At 44.4% G+C, this 19,008-nt stretch overlaps 1 protein-coding gene across 1 annotated transcript in view; it reads right to left on the bottom strand.

Moving 5' to 3' along the window:
• LOC144683044 (Golgi pH regulator) overlaps nucleotides 1-19,008 on the bottom strand; it is a 49,813-nt gene that overhangs the window by 13,890 nt on the left and 16,915 nt on the right. The window contains exon 7 of the mRNA XM_078546049.1: nucleotides 129-238. Coding sequence (XP_078402175.1) covers nucleotides 129-238 — 110 coding nt within the window. The remainder of the gene's footprint in view (nucleotides 1-128; nucleotides 239-19,008) is intronic.

Raw genomic sequence — 19,008 nt, 5'->3', positions numbered from 1 at the left:
AAGCATGAGGCAGTTTCTATGCTGTAAATTCTATGCAACTCAGGGTATATCAGATAGCTTTGAAATCCATTGTGTAAAATAACAAGTTACAGAACGTGGCATCCCATTTAGTCATCATAAAAGGATATTTTCACTGTTGGAAGATGATGATGTCACACTTTTAATTATTCCCCAAAATCCTGCAGGTTTATTCTGCACCTCTCCACGTTGATACATCATCCTCCTGGTCATTGCAATTCTATCAGGGAACCAAACAAGAAGTAAATCAGGTTGGATCTCTTACATGGGACAGGCACATTACCAAGTAAAACACAATATCACCAATTAACAGAAAGATTATCCAGAACTCAACAGACATCAAGGAAACGTATTGAAATAAAAGCAGACAGTGCTGGAAAAACTCAGCAGGTCTGGCAGAATCTGTGGAGAGAGAAACAGAGTCAACGTTGAGTCAAATGTGCTTCTTCAGCGCTCCTCGAGGTTAACAGCAAAGGGCAGGTTTTGGAGAGGAAAAGGCAGGGGGGTGGTGGCTTGGGGGAAGGGGTTGAGAATCTCAGAATTTATATTATAAATATAGGAACTAACTGTAGCTGAACAGGTACAGGCATTGGGTACAGCTGCAACTGAAGAGTCCACTGCAACTATCATCATTACCAACAGCCCAATGCTGCTCAACAATGTCCTATAAGTCACTGATAACCTAGCCATCATAGAGCTCTGCTGAACATCTTGGAAAGTTAAGGGTTAATAAATTGAACTTCCTTGAATCTTGGAACAACAGGTTTTCATGATAAACAGAATGGTTTCAAAGTGTCACGACGAAAGCATGGCTTGTTTTCTGCTTTTAGTGCCCGAGCGTTATATACGAGAAATGTTTACGCAAGGAAATAAAATGACAGCAATGTCATCAAGCACGAGTGATTTAGGTATAGCTTTGGTGGTGAGTGCAATAACTAAAGGTAGAGGGATCCATTAACTATAGCATGGAAGGATAATGGTTAAAAAGTCTATTCTTCGAAGGATTCAGGAACAGTCAAGTCGTGAAGTCTTGTTTAATGGAAGTAGCTTTGCAGTAAACAAGCACAACTGTTAACACAGACTGTTTTCAAAAGATTCAAGAATAGAAACGTCATGAGGTCTTATCCGAGACATGTATCTTTTATGTAAAATATAGTGTAGACAAAGGAGCATAGCTTTCAATAGTTGTTTGGAGGGCTTGAAAGATAAAAACAGGAAAAAATCCACAATCTGTTAGATCAATCACCAATACTCAGTATCAATAAAATCTGTTCCATATACCCCACCATCATGTGTCTTGTGCTGACTCAAAGCATGCTGCTGTGAACCAGAGAAGGAAGGAGTTTGACAGATAGTTAAATGTTAACAGACTTTTCTGAAGGGTTGAAAGTGCTTGGTGCCAGACATTCTCAGTGGGTAGCACTCTCACCTCTGAGTCAGAAAGATGTGGGTTTAAGTCCCACTCCAGAGACTTCAACACAAAAATCCAGCCTGACACTTCAGTGCAGTACTGAGGGAGTGCTGCACGTCAGGGGTGTAATGTTAAACTGAGGTTCCATCTGCTCCCTCAGGTGTTTGTGCAAGATCCCATGGCACTAATTGAAGAAGATCCAGGGAGGTCTCCCTGGTGTCCTGGCTGATATTTACTCCTAACATCACCAGGAAACAGATCATCTCGTCATAATGACATTGCTGTTTGTGGGGTCTTGCTGTGTGCAATTTGGCTGCCAGGTTTCCTACATTTCAAAAGTGAATATACTTCAAAAGTACTTCATTGGTGTAAAGCACTTTGGAATGTGAAAGGGACTAAAGAAAGCAAGTTCTTTCCTTTTCATCTTCAATGCTGAACTTATCCATCTCTCCCCTTTGGAATGCTTAAAGCATAGCTCTTTGACCAAGCCTTTGGCCACTTGTTTTAATCTCTTTATGTGATTTGATGTCAAATTTTGTCTGATAATGCACCTGTGAAGTACCTTGAAGAAAGTTTACTATGTTAAAGACGCTATGTGAAAGCAATACACTGTTGTTGTTGGTTATTGGGTACTTGGGTTACAAAAGATTACCTGTACTGCTAAAAATGCACAAAGATCCACGCTCCAGCGGCTTTTAAAGGCTGATGTATTTACAACTAGACTTATCCTTGGAATTGGAATTCTCTTCCTTTTGACTTGGAAATGATTGCAGATTTTGGATGGCTATGGGAGCTGGGGACCAAATCCCTAACACCAGAAATCTGGCATCAAAAACATTGCCAGTTTAAGTTGCCTCTTTGCTGTCCTGTTCTTGGTTTCACATTATTGAGGCCTGACTAGGTGGTGTGATTGACGGATTTAAAAAAAATTCTTTTGATGGGATGTGGGTATTGCAGGCAAGGATTTGTTGCCCATCTCTATTTGTCCATGAATTGAGTGCCTTGTTAGGCCAATCAGAGGGCAGTTAAGAGTCAACCACATCTGGAGTCACATATAGGCCAGACCAGGTAAGGGCAGCAGATTTCCTTCCCTAAAGGGCATTAGTGAACCAGATGGGTTTTTATAACAATCGGCAATGGTTTTGTAGTCATCATAAGGCTTTTAATTCCAGGATTTTTTACTGAATTCAAATTTTGTCTTTTGCCATATTGATTCGAACCCAGGTCCCCAGAACATTAAGATAAAAGCAAAAAACGGCGGATGCTGGAAATCCAAAACAAAAATAAAAATACCTGGAAAAACTCAGTAGGTCTGGCAGCATCTGCGGAGAGGAACACAGTTAACGTTTCGAGTCCGTATGACTCTTCAACAGAACTAAGTAAAAATAGAAGAGAGGTGAAATATAAGCTGGTTTAAGGTTGGGGGTTGGGGGGTGGAACAAGTAGAGCTGGATAGAGGGCCAGTGATAGGTGGAGATAGCCAAAAGATGTCATAGACAAAAGGACAAAGCGGTGTTGAAGGTGGTGATATTATCTAAAGGAATGTGCTAATTAAGGGTAGAAAGCAGGACAAGCAAGGTACAGATAGCCCTAGTGGGGTGGGGTGAAGGAATCGAAATAGGCTAAAAGATAGAGATAAAACAATGGATGGAAATACATTTAAAAATAATGGAAATAGGTGGGAAAAGAAAATCTTTTAGATGGCTTACCAGGCTTGATGAGTAGTTAGCTTGATTGACAACCCCAATTCTTGTTCAGCCTTGTCCACTAAAATGACCTTGCCTGAGCCCATTCTCACCTCAGACGGAATTTAAACTTTATTTATTTGTAGAATCTTATAATACAGGTGGCAGCCATTTGGCCCATCATGCACGTGCCAGCTCTTTGAAAGCTATCCAATTTCGTCCTACACCTCCACCTTTTCCCCATAACCCTGAAAATTAATTCTTTTCAAGTATATGTCCAATTACCTTTTGAAAGTTTCTATGGAATCTGATTTCCCCATCCTCTCAGGCAGTGTTCCAGATTTTAATAACTCTCATTTCTCCCTTTACTTCTTTTGCCAATTATTTTAAATCTGTGATCCCTGGTTACCATCTCACTTGCCAGAAGAAATAGTTTTGCCATCAAGACTCCTCATAATTTTGAATGAGTTTTATTTCTACCTTTTAGCCTATTTCGATTCCTTCACCCCACCCCACCCCCACTCTGTTGAATCTCCCCTTAACCTTCTCCGCTCTAAGGTGAGCAACTCCAGCTTCCCCAGTCTCTCCAATTAAGTTTAAAGCCCCATATCCTTGCTATCATCCTCACAAACCTCCTCTGTAACCTCTCCAAGGCCTTGACATCCTTCATCATGTGTAGTGCTCACAACCGTATTCATTCTCAAAACGTGGGCATCACTATCATGGCCAGCATTTATTGCCCATCACTGGTTGTCTTTGAATAGTAGTGGAGAGCTGTGTTCCTAAACTGTTGCAGTACTTGTGGGTGAAGGTACTGCCAGGGCCATCGGGTCTTCGCAGTCTTTTTGGACCCCAAACATTGACACTGTTTCTCTTCCCACAGATGCTGCCAGACCTGCTGAGTCTCTCCAACATTTTGTTTTTATTTCAGGTTTAAACAGTGTTCCCTGGACAAGCTCTCTGGATCTCCTGGAGGCTTTCTAAAATGTAACCGGAGATAATGCAGATATTTAGTGCAATGCTACGCTCCTTAAAATTGAAACGTCGAGAGAGCAGCTGTGTTAAATCAGGCAACATAAATGGGCCTTTGCCCATCTGGAAATGATACTGAGCATCATACATGAGTAATTGTAGTATAAGTACAGCATAAGATTTTATTTTCTGCAAAAATATTCTAACTTCACTGATTCACGTACAGCTAAGGGGCATAAACTCAACAACAGCTTCCATTTATACAGCAGCTTTATCGGAGAAAGGCAGTTCACAGGAGTGTTAGCAAACGCAAAACTAACAATGAGCCATAGGTGGAGATTAAAGGAGATGAGAAAGCTTGGTTTAGGGGTAGGTTATTAGGTTGGTTTTAAAGGACAAGAAAGAGCTGGAGAGGTTTTAGGGAGGGAATTCCAGAGCTTAGGACTTTGGCAGCTGAATGCATGGCTGTCAATGCTGAAGCAATTAAAATTGGGTATGCACCAGTGACCAGAAATGCAGAGATCTCAGATGGCTGTAGAGCTGGAAAAGGTTACAGAAATAGAGAAGGGGGGGGGCGGGATATGGGTGGCTTTGAATATGAGGATGAGAATTTGAAATTTGTGCTGGTGCACTGGGAACTAATTTGATGGATGAACGGGACTAGGTGCAAGTTAGCAGACCTTTGAATGTTTATCGAGAGTTATCCCAAGAAGAATGAAGAAGGAAATGAGAAGAAATTTTCCATGGAGTTATTAGCTCATGGAATACTTTATCAGAAGTGGATTGTAAGAAAGACATTAGAACATCACTTAAAAGGCAATTAGATAACTTTGAAAATAATGCACAATGATGCAGAGATAGGGAAATGGGCATGGTGAGATGCAGTGTAGAAGTGTAACACAGTGATCTTTAAACTTAAGCCAGAATTCAGAAAATGCTGAAGGGAGTTGCAGGAAATAGAACACTTATTCAAATCTCTTTTTCTCCTGAAGATTAAAAAAAAATCCCTACCACTTCAATCTGCATGCTGGTTTCACTGAATGCACAGAACAGGCAGTGTAGGCACACGGAAAGTACTGCGCAGTTTACCAGAAACAACATGCAGCAAGAAAATCAGATTTAACTCATCGGGTATTGCACTGTAACATTCTAGACCAGAGTGGGAGATGAAGGAGATGAAATAAAAGGCTGTTAGGCATTTCAAAACCAGGGGTCATAAACATAAGATAGTCACTAATAAATTTAATAGAGAATTCAGGAGAAACTTTCTTTAGCCAGAGAGTGGTGAGAATGTAGAACTCACTACCACATGCAGTGGCTGAGAAAACTAGCACTGATGTGTTTAAGGGGAAGCTACATAAATACACAAGGGAGAAGGCAGTAGGAAGACCTACTGATAGGATGAAATGAAGTAGGGCGGGAGGAGGTTTGTGTGGGGCATAAGCACCAGCATAGGCCAGTTGAGCTGAATGACCTGTTTCTGCACCGTAATTTATATGTAATTTTGAATGCTTACAGCGTCAGCACTATTCGGCCCATCATTTCGAACCAAGCTCTTTGTTTAGGCAATTCAAATTAATTGACCTCCCTTGCTTTGTCCTTGCAACATTACTTTCTTCCTGCTTCAAATATTTAATCCTTTTCCCTCTGAAAAGCAAAGGTTTCTACTTCAGCCAGTCTATGTGCCAAAGCATTCCATGCTCCAGAAAATTTCTTTCCATCGCTCCTCTCTCTCTGTGAATATTTAAAATCCGCCATTAATGACTCCCCAACGAAGGGAGTAGTCTTTCGCTACTCACCCAATCAAAGCCCACCATCATTTTAAAAATCTATTAAATTTACACTCCTTCAGTGGCAGAAGCTTTTAAAAAAACTGAAACAAAAACAGAATTACCTGGAAAAACTCAGCTGGTCGGGCAGCATCGGCGGAGAAGAAAAGAGTTGATGTTTCGAGTCCTCATGACCCTTCAACAAAACTGAGTAATATTAGGAGAGGGGTGAAATATAAGCTGGTTTAAGGTGGCCGGGGGGTGGTTGTAGGGACAAGCAAGCAGTGATAGGAGCAGATAATCAAAAGATGTCACAGACAAAAGAACAAAGAGGTGTTGAAGGTGGTGATACTATCTAAACGAATGTGCTAATTAAGAATGTATAGCAGGACACTCAAGGTACAGCTCTAGTGGGGGTGGGGTGGAAAGACTAACAGGGCATAAAAGGTATAGATTTAAAAATAATGGAAATAGGTGGGAAAAGAAAAATCTATATAAATTATTGGAAAAAACAAAAGGAAGGGGGAAGAAACGGAAAGGGGGTGGGGATGGAGGAGGGAGTTCAAGATCTAAAGTTGTTGAACTCAATATTCAGTCCTGAAGGCTGTAAAGTGCCTAGTCGGAAGATGAGGTGCTGTTCCTCCAGTTTGCGTTGGGCTTCACTGGAACAATGCAACAAGCCAAGGACAGACATGTGGGCAAGAGGGCAGGGTGGAGTGTTAAAATGACAAGCGACAGGGAGGTTTGGGTCTTTCTTGCGGACAGACCGAAGGTGTTCTGCAAAGCAGTCGCGCAGTTTACGTTTGGTCTCTCCAATGTAGAGGAGACCGCATTGGGAGCAACGAATGCAGTAGACTAAGTTAGGGAAAATGCAAGTGAAATGCTGCTTCACTTGAAAGGAGTGTTTGGGCCCTTGGACGGTGAGGAGAGAGGAAGTGAAGGGGCAGGTGTTGCATCTTTTGCGTGGGCATGGGGAGGTGCCATATGTGGGGGTTGAGGAGTAGAGGGTGATGGAGGAGTGGACCAGGGTGTCCCGGAGGGAACGATCCCTACGGAATGCCGCCGGGGGGGTGAAGGGAAGACGTGTTTGGTGGTGGCATCATGCTGGAGTTGGCGGAGGATGATCCTTTGAATGCGGAGGCTGGTGGGGTGATAAGTGAGGACAAGGGGGACCCTATCATGTTTCTGGGAGGGAGGAGAAGGCGTGAGGGTGGATGTGTGGGAGATGGGCCGGACACGGTTGAGGGCCCTGTCAACGACCGTGGGTGGAAAACCTCGGTTAATGAAGAAGGAGGACATGTCAGAGGAACTGTTTTTGAAAGTAGCATCATTAAAAAAACTGTATTTGTCAAAATCCTGGAATTCCCTCCCTAACAACACTGTAGGTGCAGCGGTTCAAGAAGGCAGCTCACCACTACCTTCTCAAGGGCAATTAGGGATGGACAATAAATGCTGCCCTAGCTAGCAAAGCCCACACCCCAGGAATGAATAAAAAAAGAACTTGTGAAGCAAACTTTTAATTGGTTATTTCACTGCAGGTTTCTAAACATAAATTGCACAATGACACACCGACTGCATAGTTCAGCAGTAAAAGACATTTTAAAACAAGCTGTGTTACTACATGGTTAAATGAACATAAAAAAACTTACAAGGCAGAAAAAGACCAGCTGAAACACAGCCTGCTCCAGACCTCATGAAGGCCAGAGCAACAGGACCAGACACTTCACACATCTCTGCATTTTTTGAGAAAGCCAACACAATACAGATATTGCTCCTGTGGCCCCAACATTGTGTCATGATCAGAAGACATGAAGGAATATATATATACATATGTCTATAGCATCCTGGCTACTTTATAAACTTAGTACTTTTTTAAAAAAATGGACAAATGGCTGGACTGATAAAAAGGCAGCAGCTGACCACATGATGGTAGTTTTGGAAGTTTCCGAGTAGTTGATAAATTGACAAAGGTTAAATCATCAAACTCCTGTAATGTAACCCTCTTGCATTGTGTAAACATTCTAGCCAAGTCAACACAAAGGGCTAAAAGACGTACAGCCTGCACCAGCCAGTGCTGGACAAAGGCAGAGCTATTGGGACTCCTCATCTCTATGGTTCTACAGTTACCTGCTTGAAACACAATGAGTTTTAACAAGGGGGCCTCGTTAGCTGAATAGCTTGACCCGAAACCACCCTGTCACATGACCGAGACTTGAGCTGTTTGAATTGCTTTAATTTTACAGCTTTTGGGTTCTATCTTCAGTCACTGTTTAGTCTCAGAAGAGAAGCAGGACTCCAGGCTAGCAGCCTGCCTTTGTCTACCATTTACCACCTAACAGCTGGCAACAGAAAGAACTCTGCCCAGGTTTCAATTGCCTGGCCCTCATCTACACTGTGTTCTACTAGAACATTTAAACTTCTGTATCTGGGCCTACAAGACTAACTCATCTCTACATGCAAAAACAAAAATACCTGGAAAAACTCAGCAGGTCTGGCAGCATCTGCGGAGAGGAACACAGTTAACTTTTCGAGTCCGAATGACCCTTCAACAGAACTAAGTAAAAATAGAAGAGAGGTGAATATTTTTACTGAGTTCTGTTGAAGGGTCATTCGGACTCGAAACGTTAACAGTGTTCCTCTCCGCAGATGCTGCCAGACCTGCCGAGTTTTTCCAAGTATTTTTGTTTTGGATTTCCAGCATCCACAGTTTTTTGCTTTCATCTCTACATGCCTTCTTCCATCGTGGAAGTCATCACTTCTGGAAAAGCAGATCATCCTGCAACAGTTTCAGCCTGCTAACCTCGGAAGGAATGCAACATGGACATTTTGAGTCTGGACTCACATGAAACTATAATTCTTATTTTTGCCTGCGGTCTTTGCCCTGAACCCCTTTCCCCTTATCCCTCTTTTATTGTATGAATGCAAAAAGGGATGGACATTGCAAACCCCCTTCCCATGTTTTTTGTGTAAAATAAACTAACCCTCTTATTTTGTCTTACCTCAAGTTAGCTGTGGGATTATTAATTGAGGAAACTGAAAGGTTGGGGAAAATACACCACCATTTATAAAGGGGGGAATCAAAAACATGTTTTCTGTCTATAGGTGGGTAGTGGGTGGAGAAATCAGGGCTGTTCTAAATTCAACCCCCTCCTGTCTACAATTGTCTAGGGTTATTAAGGTGCTGAGGATCAGGGTATACAGTACATGCTGTTCCAGACATTCAGTAACCCTCAATCCTCCCAGAAGGTGTGAAGGTGAAATGATGCACCTTTAAACAGCATGATTGATAAGGTTTGTAAAAATATTAATTAGTCTCAAACTAGCACTTTGAAGGTGACTTTATAGGATTTGGCAAATCGTCTCTCTTGCTTAGAAATGCAGAGTGTAGATCCTTGGACCACTGGTGCCATGCCAGAACAAAAAAGGTGACTTTCCTCCCTTTATTACCACTTTTCAACAAAGGCAAGTCCTAGAAGAACGGTTCACTTACTAATACCCAGTTATGTATCTGTCGTAGTTCAGTTGGTAGTGTTCTCACCTGAGTCAGAAGGTTCTGTGTTGAATCCCACTCCCAAGACTATGGCACAAAAATCTAGGCTGACACTCCAGTGCAGCACTGAAGGAATGCTGCACTGTTGGAGGTGCTGTTTTTCGGATGAAGCTTTAACTCATCTGCCCTCTCAGGTGGAAGTAAAAGATCCCATGGTACTATTGGTAGAAGAGCAGGGGAGTACTGCCTGGTGTCCTGGGGCCAATATTTATCCTTCAATCAACATCACTAAAACAGATTATCTGGTCATTATCACATTGCTGCTTGTGTGAGCTCGCTGTGCATAAACTGGCTGCCACAATTCCTACATTAGAACAGTGACGATGCTTCAAAGGTAATTCATTGGCTGTAAAGCACTTTTGGGGGGCAGGGTGCCTGATGTTGTGAAAGACGCTATATAAATGCAAGTCTTTTTTATATGGACTATCTGACCCACGAATCCATTCCCATTTTGTGTGGAGTTACTTAATCTTGTTTGGGGTAACTTTTGAATGGGTGCTGTAAATGGTCATTGGGCCACAGAGGGAAATCAGCTAGTAATCCTGCCATTGACACCCACCCTGCTGGAAGGTGCCCATGCTCATGTGAGGGCAGGATAAAGCGTGCAGTCACAGTCGAAGTGTCTGTCAACACACACTTTTGAGCTTCATTTTAGAATGGCCACTTGGATAAAGTGCTAAAGGCCAACCCACGGCAATGGAATTGTACAGATATCAATGGGTACACAGGACATAATTTCAAAATTTGCAAATGACATTGACAGAGTGGCAGGCACATGATGGATGTAATTTAAAGTTGAGAAGTGTGGAGGGATGAGCTTTAAAAGGAAAAATGGGGAGAAGCAATATTAACTAAATGGTACAATTTTAAAAGGGGTGCAGAAACACAAATCTTTGAAGGTGGCAGGACAAGTTAAGAAGGCTGTTGAAAAGGCATATGGGATCCTGGGCTTTAAAAATAGAGGCATGGAGTATAAAAGTAAGGAAGTCACGTTAAACCTTCATAAAACACCGGTCAGGTCTCAACTGGAGCAGTGTGTCCAATTCTGGGAGCCACACTTCAGGAACGATGTCAAAGTCTTGGAGAGGGTTAACTAGAATGATACCAGGGATGAAGAACTTCAGTTATGTGGAGAGGATAGAGAAGCTGGGATGCTCTCCTGAGAACAGAAAAGGTTGAGAGGAAATTCGATAGAGCTGTACAACATCTTGAAGGTTTTGATGGTATCTCCTTATTTCCTCTATTTCCACTGTTAGAAGGATCAGTAACCAGAGGATACAGATTAGAACCAAAGGTGAAATGAGGAGAATTTTTTCAACGCCACGAGTTGTTGTGATCTGGAATAGGTTGCCTGAAAGAGCAGTGGAAGCAGATTCAATAGTAGCTTTCAAAAGGGAATCAGATGAATGCTTGAAAAAGGAAAGTTTTGCTGGGCAATAGGGAAAGAACAAGGCAGTAGGGCTAATTAGACAATTCTTTCAAAGAGCCAGCACAGACTAGCCTCCTATTATGTCGTAAGATTCTATGAAGCATGATAGAAGGAAAGGAACAAAATAACAAAGAAATTTAATGGTCATTTAAAACCTGTAACAGCCTTGCATCACAAGTCCAAGTTCCAATTCTCTGCTGAGATTCTGCTGAGAGTTCCCAAACATTTTCCGTTTTAAGTCCCAACATTGTAACACTGAATTTAGCTGCCAAATTTGTGACGCAGCAGCACCTGCAAACCTATGTGTGTGTGAGTGCGCGTGTGATGTGCATGCGCGTGAGTGCGCGTGTGATGTGCATGCGCGAGAGTGCGCGTGTGATGTGCATGCGCGAGAGTGCGCGTGTGATGTGCATGCGCGAGAGTGCGTGTGATGTGCATGCGCGAGAGTGCGCGTGTGATGTGCATGCGCGAGAGTGCGCGTGTGATGTGCATGCGCGAGAGTGCGCGTGTGATGTGCATGCGCGAGAGTGCGCGTGTGATGTGCATGCGCGAGAGTGCGCGCGTGTGATGTGCATGCGCGAGAGTGCGCGCGTGTGATGTGCATGCGCGAGAGTGCGCGCGTGTGATGTGCATGCGCGAGAGTGCGCGCGTGTGATGTGCATGCGCGAGAGTGCGCGCGTGTGATGTGCATGCGCGAGAGTGCGCGTGTGATGTGCATGCGCGAGAGTGCGCGTGTGATGTGCATGCGCGAGAGTGCGCGTGTGATGTGCATGCGCGAGAGTGCGCGTGTGATGTGCATGCGCGAGAGTGCGCGTGTGATGTGCATGCGCGAGAGTGCGCGTGTGATGTGCATGCGCGAGAGTGCGCGTGTGATGTGCATGCGCGAGAGTGCGCGTGTGTGATGTGCATGCGCGAGAGTGCGCGTGTGTGATGTGCATGCGCGAGAGTGCGCGTGTGTGATGTGCATGCGCGAGAGTGCGCGTGTGATGTGCGTGCGTGCATATGTGATGTGCATGTGTGTGTGTGTGCATGTGATGTGCATGTGTGTGTGTGCATGTGTGTGTGCATGTGATGTGCATGTGCATGTGTGCATGTGTGTGTGTGCATGTGCATGTGTGTGTGTGCATGTGTGTGTGTGCATGTGTGTGTGTGCATGTGAGTGTGTGCATGTGAGTGTGCATGTGAGTGTGCATGTGATGTGCATGCGCGAGAGTGCGCGTGTGATGTGCATGCGCGAGAGTGCGCGTGTGATGTGCATGCGCGAGAGTGCGCGTGTGATGTGCATGCGCGAGAGTGCGCGTGTGATGTGCATGCGCGAGAGTGCGCGTGTGATGTGCATGCGCGAGAGTGCGCGTGTGATGTGCATGCGCGAGAGTGCGCGTGTGATGTGCATGCGCGAGAGTGCGCGTGATGTGCATGCGCGAGAGTGCGCGTGTGATGTGCATGCGCGAGAGTGCGCGTGATGTGCATGCGCGAGAGTGCGCGTGTGATGTGCATGCGCGAGAGTGCGCGTGTGATGTGCATGCGCGAGAGTGCGCGCGTGTGATGTGCATGCGCGAGAGTGCGCGTGTGATGTGCATGCGCGAGAGTGCGCGTGTGATGTGCATGCGCGAGAGTGCGCGTGTGATGTGCATGCGCGAGAGTGCGCGTGTGATGTGCATGCGCGAGAGTGCGCGTGTGATGTGCATGCGCGAGAGTGCGCGTGTGATGTGCATGCGCGAGAGTGCGCGTGTGATGTGCATGCGCGAGAGTGCGCGTGTGATGTGCATGCGCGAGAGTGCGCGTGTGATGTGCATGCGCGAGAGTGCGCGTGTGATGTGCATGCGCGAGAGTGCGCGTGTGTGATGTGCATGCGCGAGAGTGCGCGTGTGTGATGTGCATGCGCGAGAGTGCGCGTGTGATGTGCATGCGCGAGAGTGCGCGTGTGATGTGCGTGCGTGCATATGTGATGTGCATGTGTGTGTGTGTGCATGTGATGTGCATGTGTGTGTGTGCATGTGTGTGTGTGCATGTGATGTGCATGTGCATGTGTGTGTGCGCGCACGTGTGTGTGTGCATGTGCATGTGTGTGTGTGCATGTGTGTGTGTGCATGTGAGTGTGTGCATGTGATGTGCATGTGATGTGCATGTGTGTGTGTGCATGTGATGTGCATGTGTGTGTGCATGTGATGTGCATGTGTGTGCGTGTGTGTATGTGATGTGCATGTGTGTGTGTGTATGTGATGTGTGTGTGTGTGTATGTGATGTGCATGTGTGTGATGTGCATGTGTGAGAGATATGCATGTGTGTATGTGATGTGCATGTGTGTGTGTATGTGATGTGCATGTGTGTGCACGTGTGTGCGTGTATGCGATGTGCATGTGTGTGATGTGATGTGCATATGATATGCGTGAATGAGTGTGATGTGCGTGTGTATGTGATATGCGTGTGAGAGTATGTGATGTCCGCGTGGTTGTACATGAGAGTGTACATGTGAAAGAGTTTGTACGTGTGAGTGTGTTTGTACGTGAGAGACTGCATTCGAGAGTGTGCGTGCGAGATTGAGTGAGAGAGAGATTGTGTATGTGTCTGTGTATGTATGTAGGGAGAGGGAGGTGGGAAACTTCAATATCGTATTATGAAAATATTTTAAAAGGAACCCAAGTATTTCGGGATTTCCCTGTCCATTAAACCATATGACTAATAATGCTTTATGTAACACATTTAATGGAGTTTCAAACAACATAATATTCCTCTTAATTCAAATTATTCATTTTTTTAAAGCATAAATTCCCATGTCTGTCATACTTAAAAGAAAGACTTACGTTTATATAGAATTTTTCACCACCTCAGGACATTCCAAATGATTCACAAGAATGAGTAACTTTTGCGAGTACAGTCACTGTTTTAATGTGGGGAAACACAGTAGCCAATTTGTGCACAGCAAGCTCCCACAAACAGCAAATGTGATAATGACCAGATAATCTGTTTTAATGATGTTGATTGAGGGATAAATATTGCCCAGGACACCAGGGAGAACTCCACTGCTCTGCTTCGGAACTGTGGCTACAGGGTCTTTTATGTCCATCTGAGGGGGCAGATAGGGCCCTCGGTTAAAAATGGCACCTCTGACAGTGCAGCACTCTCTCACAACTGTACTGGGATGTCAGCCTGCATTTTGTGGTGTGGGCCTTGCACACACCACCTTGTGACTCAGAGGCAAGTGTGCTACCACAGAAGCATGGCTGACAACTTGGTTGCTTAATTCGAATTATTGAGTAATTCAATTTATTTTTAATTGTAAATAATGGATCAGTAGACTGCAACTAATGTAGATGTTTAAAAGGTGCACTGGTGCCAGAGGTTTCTGCTTTCAGATAAATTGGACCATGATCCAAATCCAGTATTCCAATCAACAGAAAGTCAGCTTCCAATTTTTCAACATTAGTCTGGACACTCTTTGCGTGATGTCTCTTTTCTGTTTGAAGCATCTGAACACTGACCTTTCAATAACATCCTCAGCTATTTCAATCCATTAGTCTCCTCACCTCCGAAGGCTGGAAAATTCCACTGGCTAGCTCGCCCGAAACAAATTAATGTTCAGCTTTGGTGAGTTGAAAAACAAAGCAACTTGCTTTTATCCCTCCACTGCTATCTGTAAAAGGGAACAGTGTAGGGCAACCTCCTACAAAAGGCAGTAACATTCCAAAGAGGTAAAAGCCCCTTTTCCACGTCTATTAAATATTACATAAATTATTGAAGAACGCATTCTTCCATCATCATTTCTTTTAAAAATTAAAGCATTATTTGGAGAGACTGCAGAAGCTGGCATTATTCTCCTTGTAGTGGAGGAGGTTAAGGGGACATTTGAGAGAGGTGTTCAAAATAATGAAGGAATAAATAAGTAGAAACTGTTTCCACTGGCAGAAGGGTCGATAACTGGGGGACACAGGTTTAAGGTAATTTATAAAGGAGCCAGAGGGGAGATGAAAAATTTTTTAATGTGGTGTATTATGATGATCTGTGCAGCCTGCAAGGGTGGTGAAAGCAGATTCAATAGGGAATTGGATAAAGACATGAAAAGGAAAAATTTGTTCGTAGTGGGGAAAGGGCAGGGGAGTGAGACTTTTTAAAAAATTAATTCATGGGATGCGGGCGTCGCTGGCTAGGCCAGCATTTATTGCCCATCCCTAATTGCCCTTGTTTAGAGGACATTTTAAGAGTCAACCACATTACTGTGGGTCTGGAGTCACATGTAGGTCAGACCAGGTAAGGACAGCAGATTTCCTTCCCTAAAGGACATTAGTGAACCAGATGGGTTTTTACAACAATTGGCAATGATTTTGTAGTCATCATTAGACTTTTAATTCCAGATTTTTACTGAATTCAAATTCCACCATGGCGGAATTCGAAACCGGGTCCCCAGAACATTACCCTGGGTCTCTGGATTACTAGTCCAGCGAAAATATCACTACACCAACGCCTCCCCTAGGGGGTCACTCTTTGAAAGAGCTAAGACATATAAGTATGATGGGCTGAATGGTCTCCTGTGCTGTATTATACTGATTAGTCCTCGAATGATTTATTCTATCCAGTTGATTTAATTTATTTTAATTGGGATGGTATTGAGGTGGTGAAAGGTATGATTTTAAATGCATAATCTATCTTTCTTGGAAAAAAATATACATTTCTTCTCACTTGATTAGCCAGTGTGCAGTACAAAACTTAAAAACCACGTCTTCAAACTTCGTATTTCCTCACTGTTGTAAAAAGCAGAATGTGAAACGTGCTGCAAATCACACTCTGGAAAGGTGCAGTACTTTAGATAGTCCTCCTTTCAGTTATGAAAATGAAAATTTCAGCTTTTGTATCAACTGCTACAATCCTGTCTTAAAACATTGCTACAGCTTTTCTTCCCATTGTTTGTTGTTTACATTCTTCATTTGAATTTCATCAGTTTGTTTTCCATCTTTTCTGCTTCCAGGGTGCTTAAGGGTCCTGCAATGTTGATCTGATTAGAATAGTTGCTGTTATGCTAAAGTAACAAACCCCTTGTGCAACTAATCTATGTGAATCAGTAATGTAGGTCACAGACTTACGTTACAAGGTAAGCACCATGAAACCACAGTGATCCGAAAATGTGCACTTCCTGAGAACTTTAAATTGCACAATAAAATGATGAAAAACTTTCAAACTCTAGTTGCAATGCAGATAAACCACATCCCGTCAAAAATTGTGTATTATCCTATGGCAATATTACGCATATTATTGAGAATATTCGAGCAGAAACGAGCAATTTACCATACGTGAAAGGAAATGTATACCACTGTGCTGCCATCTCTACTGGGTCTGTCCTGCCGGTGGGACAGCACCATCACCATCCCTGGGTATGTCGAGTCTGGGACATTATCTGTTCCATGAGGATGACTATGTCAGGCTGTTACTTGACTAGTCTGTGAGACAGCTCTCCCAATTTTGGCACTAGCCCCCAGATGTTAGTAAGGAGGACTTTGAAGGGTCGACAGGGCTGAGATTGCTGTTGTCGTTTCCGGTGCCTAGGTCGATGCCGGGTGGTCCGTCTGGTTTCATTCCTTTTTTGTGTCTTTGTAGCGGTTTGTTATAACTGAGTGGCTCGCTTGGCCATTTCAGAGGGCATTTAAGAGTCAGCCAGACCTCTGTGGGTCTGGAGTCACATGTAGGCCAGACCAGGTAAGGACGCAGGTTTCCTTCCCTAAAGGACATTAGTGAACCAGATGGGTTTTTACAACAATCGTCATCATTGGACTTTTAATTCCAGATTTTTATTGAATTCAAATTCCACCATCTGTCGTTTGCCACAACGAGGTTTGAGATCCATGTGCACAAGAAGTCCCATAAAGAGAACAGAACAAAGGGGTTCTAGGTCATTTAAAAAAAACCTGTATCCCAGAACAGAAAATGCACCCAGAATTATGAAATGTTTGAAGAAGAGGAGTTCGCCCCAGTGTCATTTGATCCCAAGAGAAGTTCGTCCCAGTGTCCTGGCTAACATTGGTCCTTCAATCAACAGATAAACTGGTTCATTACCACATTACTGTTTGTGGGAGCTTGCTGTGTGCAAAATTGGTTGCCATGTTTCCTACAGTACAATAATGACTACACTTATTTGCCTTCCTAATGACCTTGCGAGATTTGTGATGTCTGGCTGCTTTGGGCCATCCTGAGGTCATGAAAGGCGCAGTAGTAATGCAAGTCATTCATTCGAATTGACTTTTCTAAGCACGTCTGGTACTATGAATATGCAGAAGCACCAGGTTGGCATTGAGCTTTGTACAGCACGGGAACAGCTACATATCAAGTCAGGAAAGCTGGTTGCTGTTTGAGATGCAGGAGCAGAAGTAGGCCATTCGGCCCATTGAGTCTGCTCCACCATTCATGGGGAGGCAATGCGGAGTGGTATTGTCGCTGGACTATTAATCCAGCGACCCAGGGTAATAGATTCAAGGTAAGGGGCAAAAGGTGTAAGGGGGACATGAGGAAGAACTTTTTTTTTACACAGAAGGTAGTGGGTGTCTGGAATTCGCTGCCCAAGTTGGTGGCAGAGGCAATACTTTAAACTCCTTTAAAAAGTACCTGGATCTGCACCTAAAGTGCTGTAAGCTGCAAGGCTATGGGCAGAGTGCAGGAAGGTGGGATTAGAAAGGGCACCTGGGTGTCCTCGGGCTGGCATGGACAAGATGGGCCAAATGGCCTCCTTCTGTGCTGTAACTTTTCTATGGTTCTATGGTTCTATGGTTCTAATGCTCTGTGGACCCGGGTTCCAATCCTGCCACGACAGATGGTGGAATTTGAATTCAATAAAAATCTGGAATTAAAAGTCCAATGATGACGATTGTTGTAAAAACCCATCTGGTTCACTAATGTCCTTTAGGGAAGGAAACCTGCCGTCCTTACCTGGTCTGGCCTACATGTGACTCCAGACCCACAGAAGTCTGGCTGACTCTTAAATGCCCTCTGAAATGGCCAAGCGAGCCACTCAGTTATAACAAACCGCTACAAAGACACAAAAAAGGAATGAAACCAGACGGACCACCCGGCATCGACCTAGGCACCGGAAACGACAACAGCAATCTCAGCCCTGTCGACCCTTCAAAGTCCTCCTTACTAACATCTGGGGGCTAGTGCCAAAATTGGGAGAGCTGTCTCACAGACTAGTCAAGTAACAGCCTGACATAGTCATCCTCATGGAACAGATAATGTCCCAGACTCCACCATCACCATCCCTGGGTATGTCCTGTCCCACCGGCAGGACAGACCCAGTAGAGATGGCAGCACAGTGGTATACAGTCAGGAGGGAGTTGCCCTGGGAGTCCTCAACATTGACTCCGGACCCCATGAAGTCTCATGGCATCAGGTCAAACATGGGCAAGGAAACCTCCTGATTACCAAGTACCGCCCTCCCTCAGCTGATGAATCAGTGCTCCTCCATGTTCAACACCACTTGGAGGAAGCACTGAGGGTGGCAAGGGTGCAGAATGTTCTCTGGGTGGGGGACTTCAACGTCCATCATCATGAGTGGCTCGGTAACATCACTACTGACCGAGCTGGCCAAGTCCTAAATGACATAGCTGCTAGACTGGGTCTGCGGCAGGTGGTGAGGGAACCAACAAGAGGGAAAAACATACTTGACCTCATCCTCACCAACCTGCCTGCCGCAGATGCATCTGTCCATGACAGTATCGTTAGGAGTGATCATCGCACAATCATTGTGGAGACAAAGTCCCACCTTCACGTTGTGGATACCCTCCATCGTGTTGTGTGGCACTACCACCGTGCTAAACGGGATAGATTTTGAACAGATCTAGCAACTCAAGACTGGGCATTCATGAGGCGCTGTGGGCCATCAGCAGCAGCAGAATTGTACTTGAATACAATCTGTAACTTTATGGCCCAGCATATCCCCCATTCTACTATTACCATCAAGCCAGGGGATCGACCCTGGTTCAATGAAGAGTGCAGGAGGGCATGCCAGAAGCAGCACCAGGCATACCTAAAAATGAGGTGTAAACCTGGTGAAGCTAGAAAACAGGGCTACTTGCGTGCCAAACAGCATTTGCAGCAAGTGATAGACAGGGCTAAGCGATCCCACAACCAACGGATCAGATATCAGCTCTGCAGTCCGGCCATATCCAGTCGTGAATGGTGGTGGACAATTA

The sequence above is a fragment of the Cetorhinus maximus genome, chromosome 7 (assembly GCF_964194155.1).
Source record: "Cetorhinus maximus chromosome 7, sCetMax3.hap1.1, whole genome shotgun sequence".
NCBI classification, from domain to species: Eukaryota; Metazoa; Chordata; class Chondrichthyes; order Lamniformes; family Cetorhinidae; genus Cetorhinus; species Cetorhinus maximus.
Note: the sequence above shows the minus strand (reverse complement) of the source record. Positions and strands in the feature narration are given on the sequence as shown.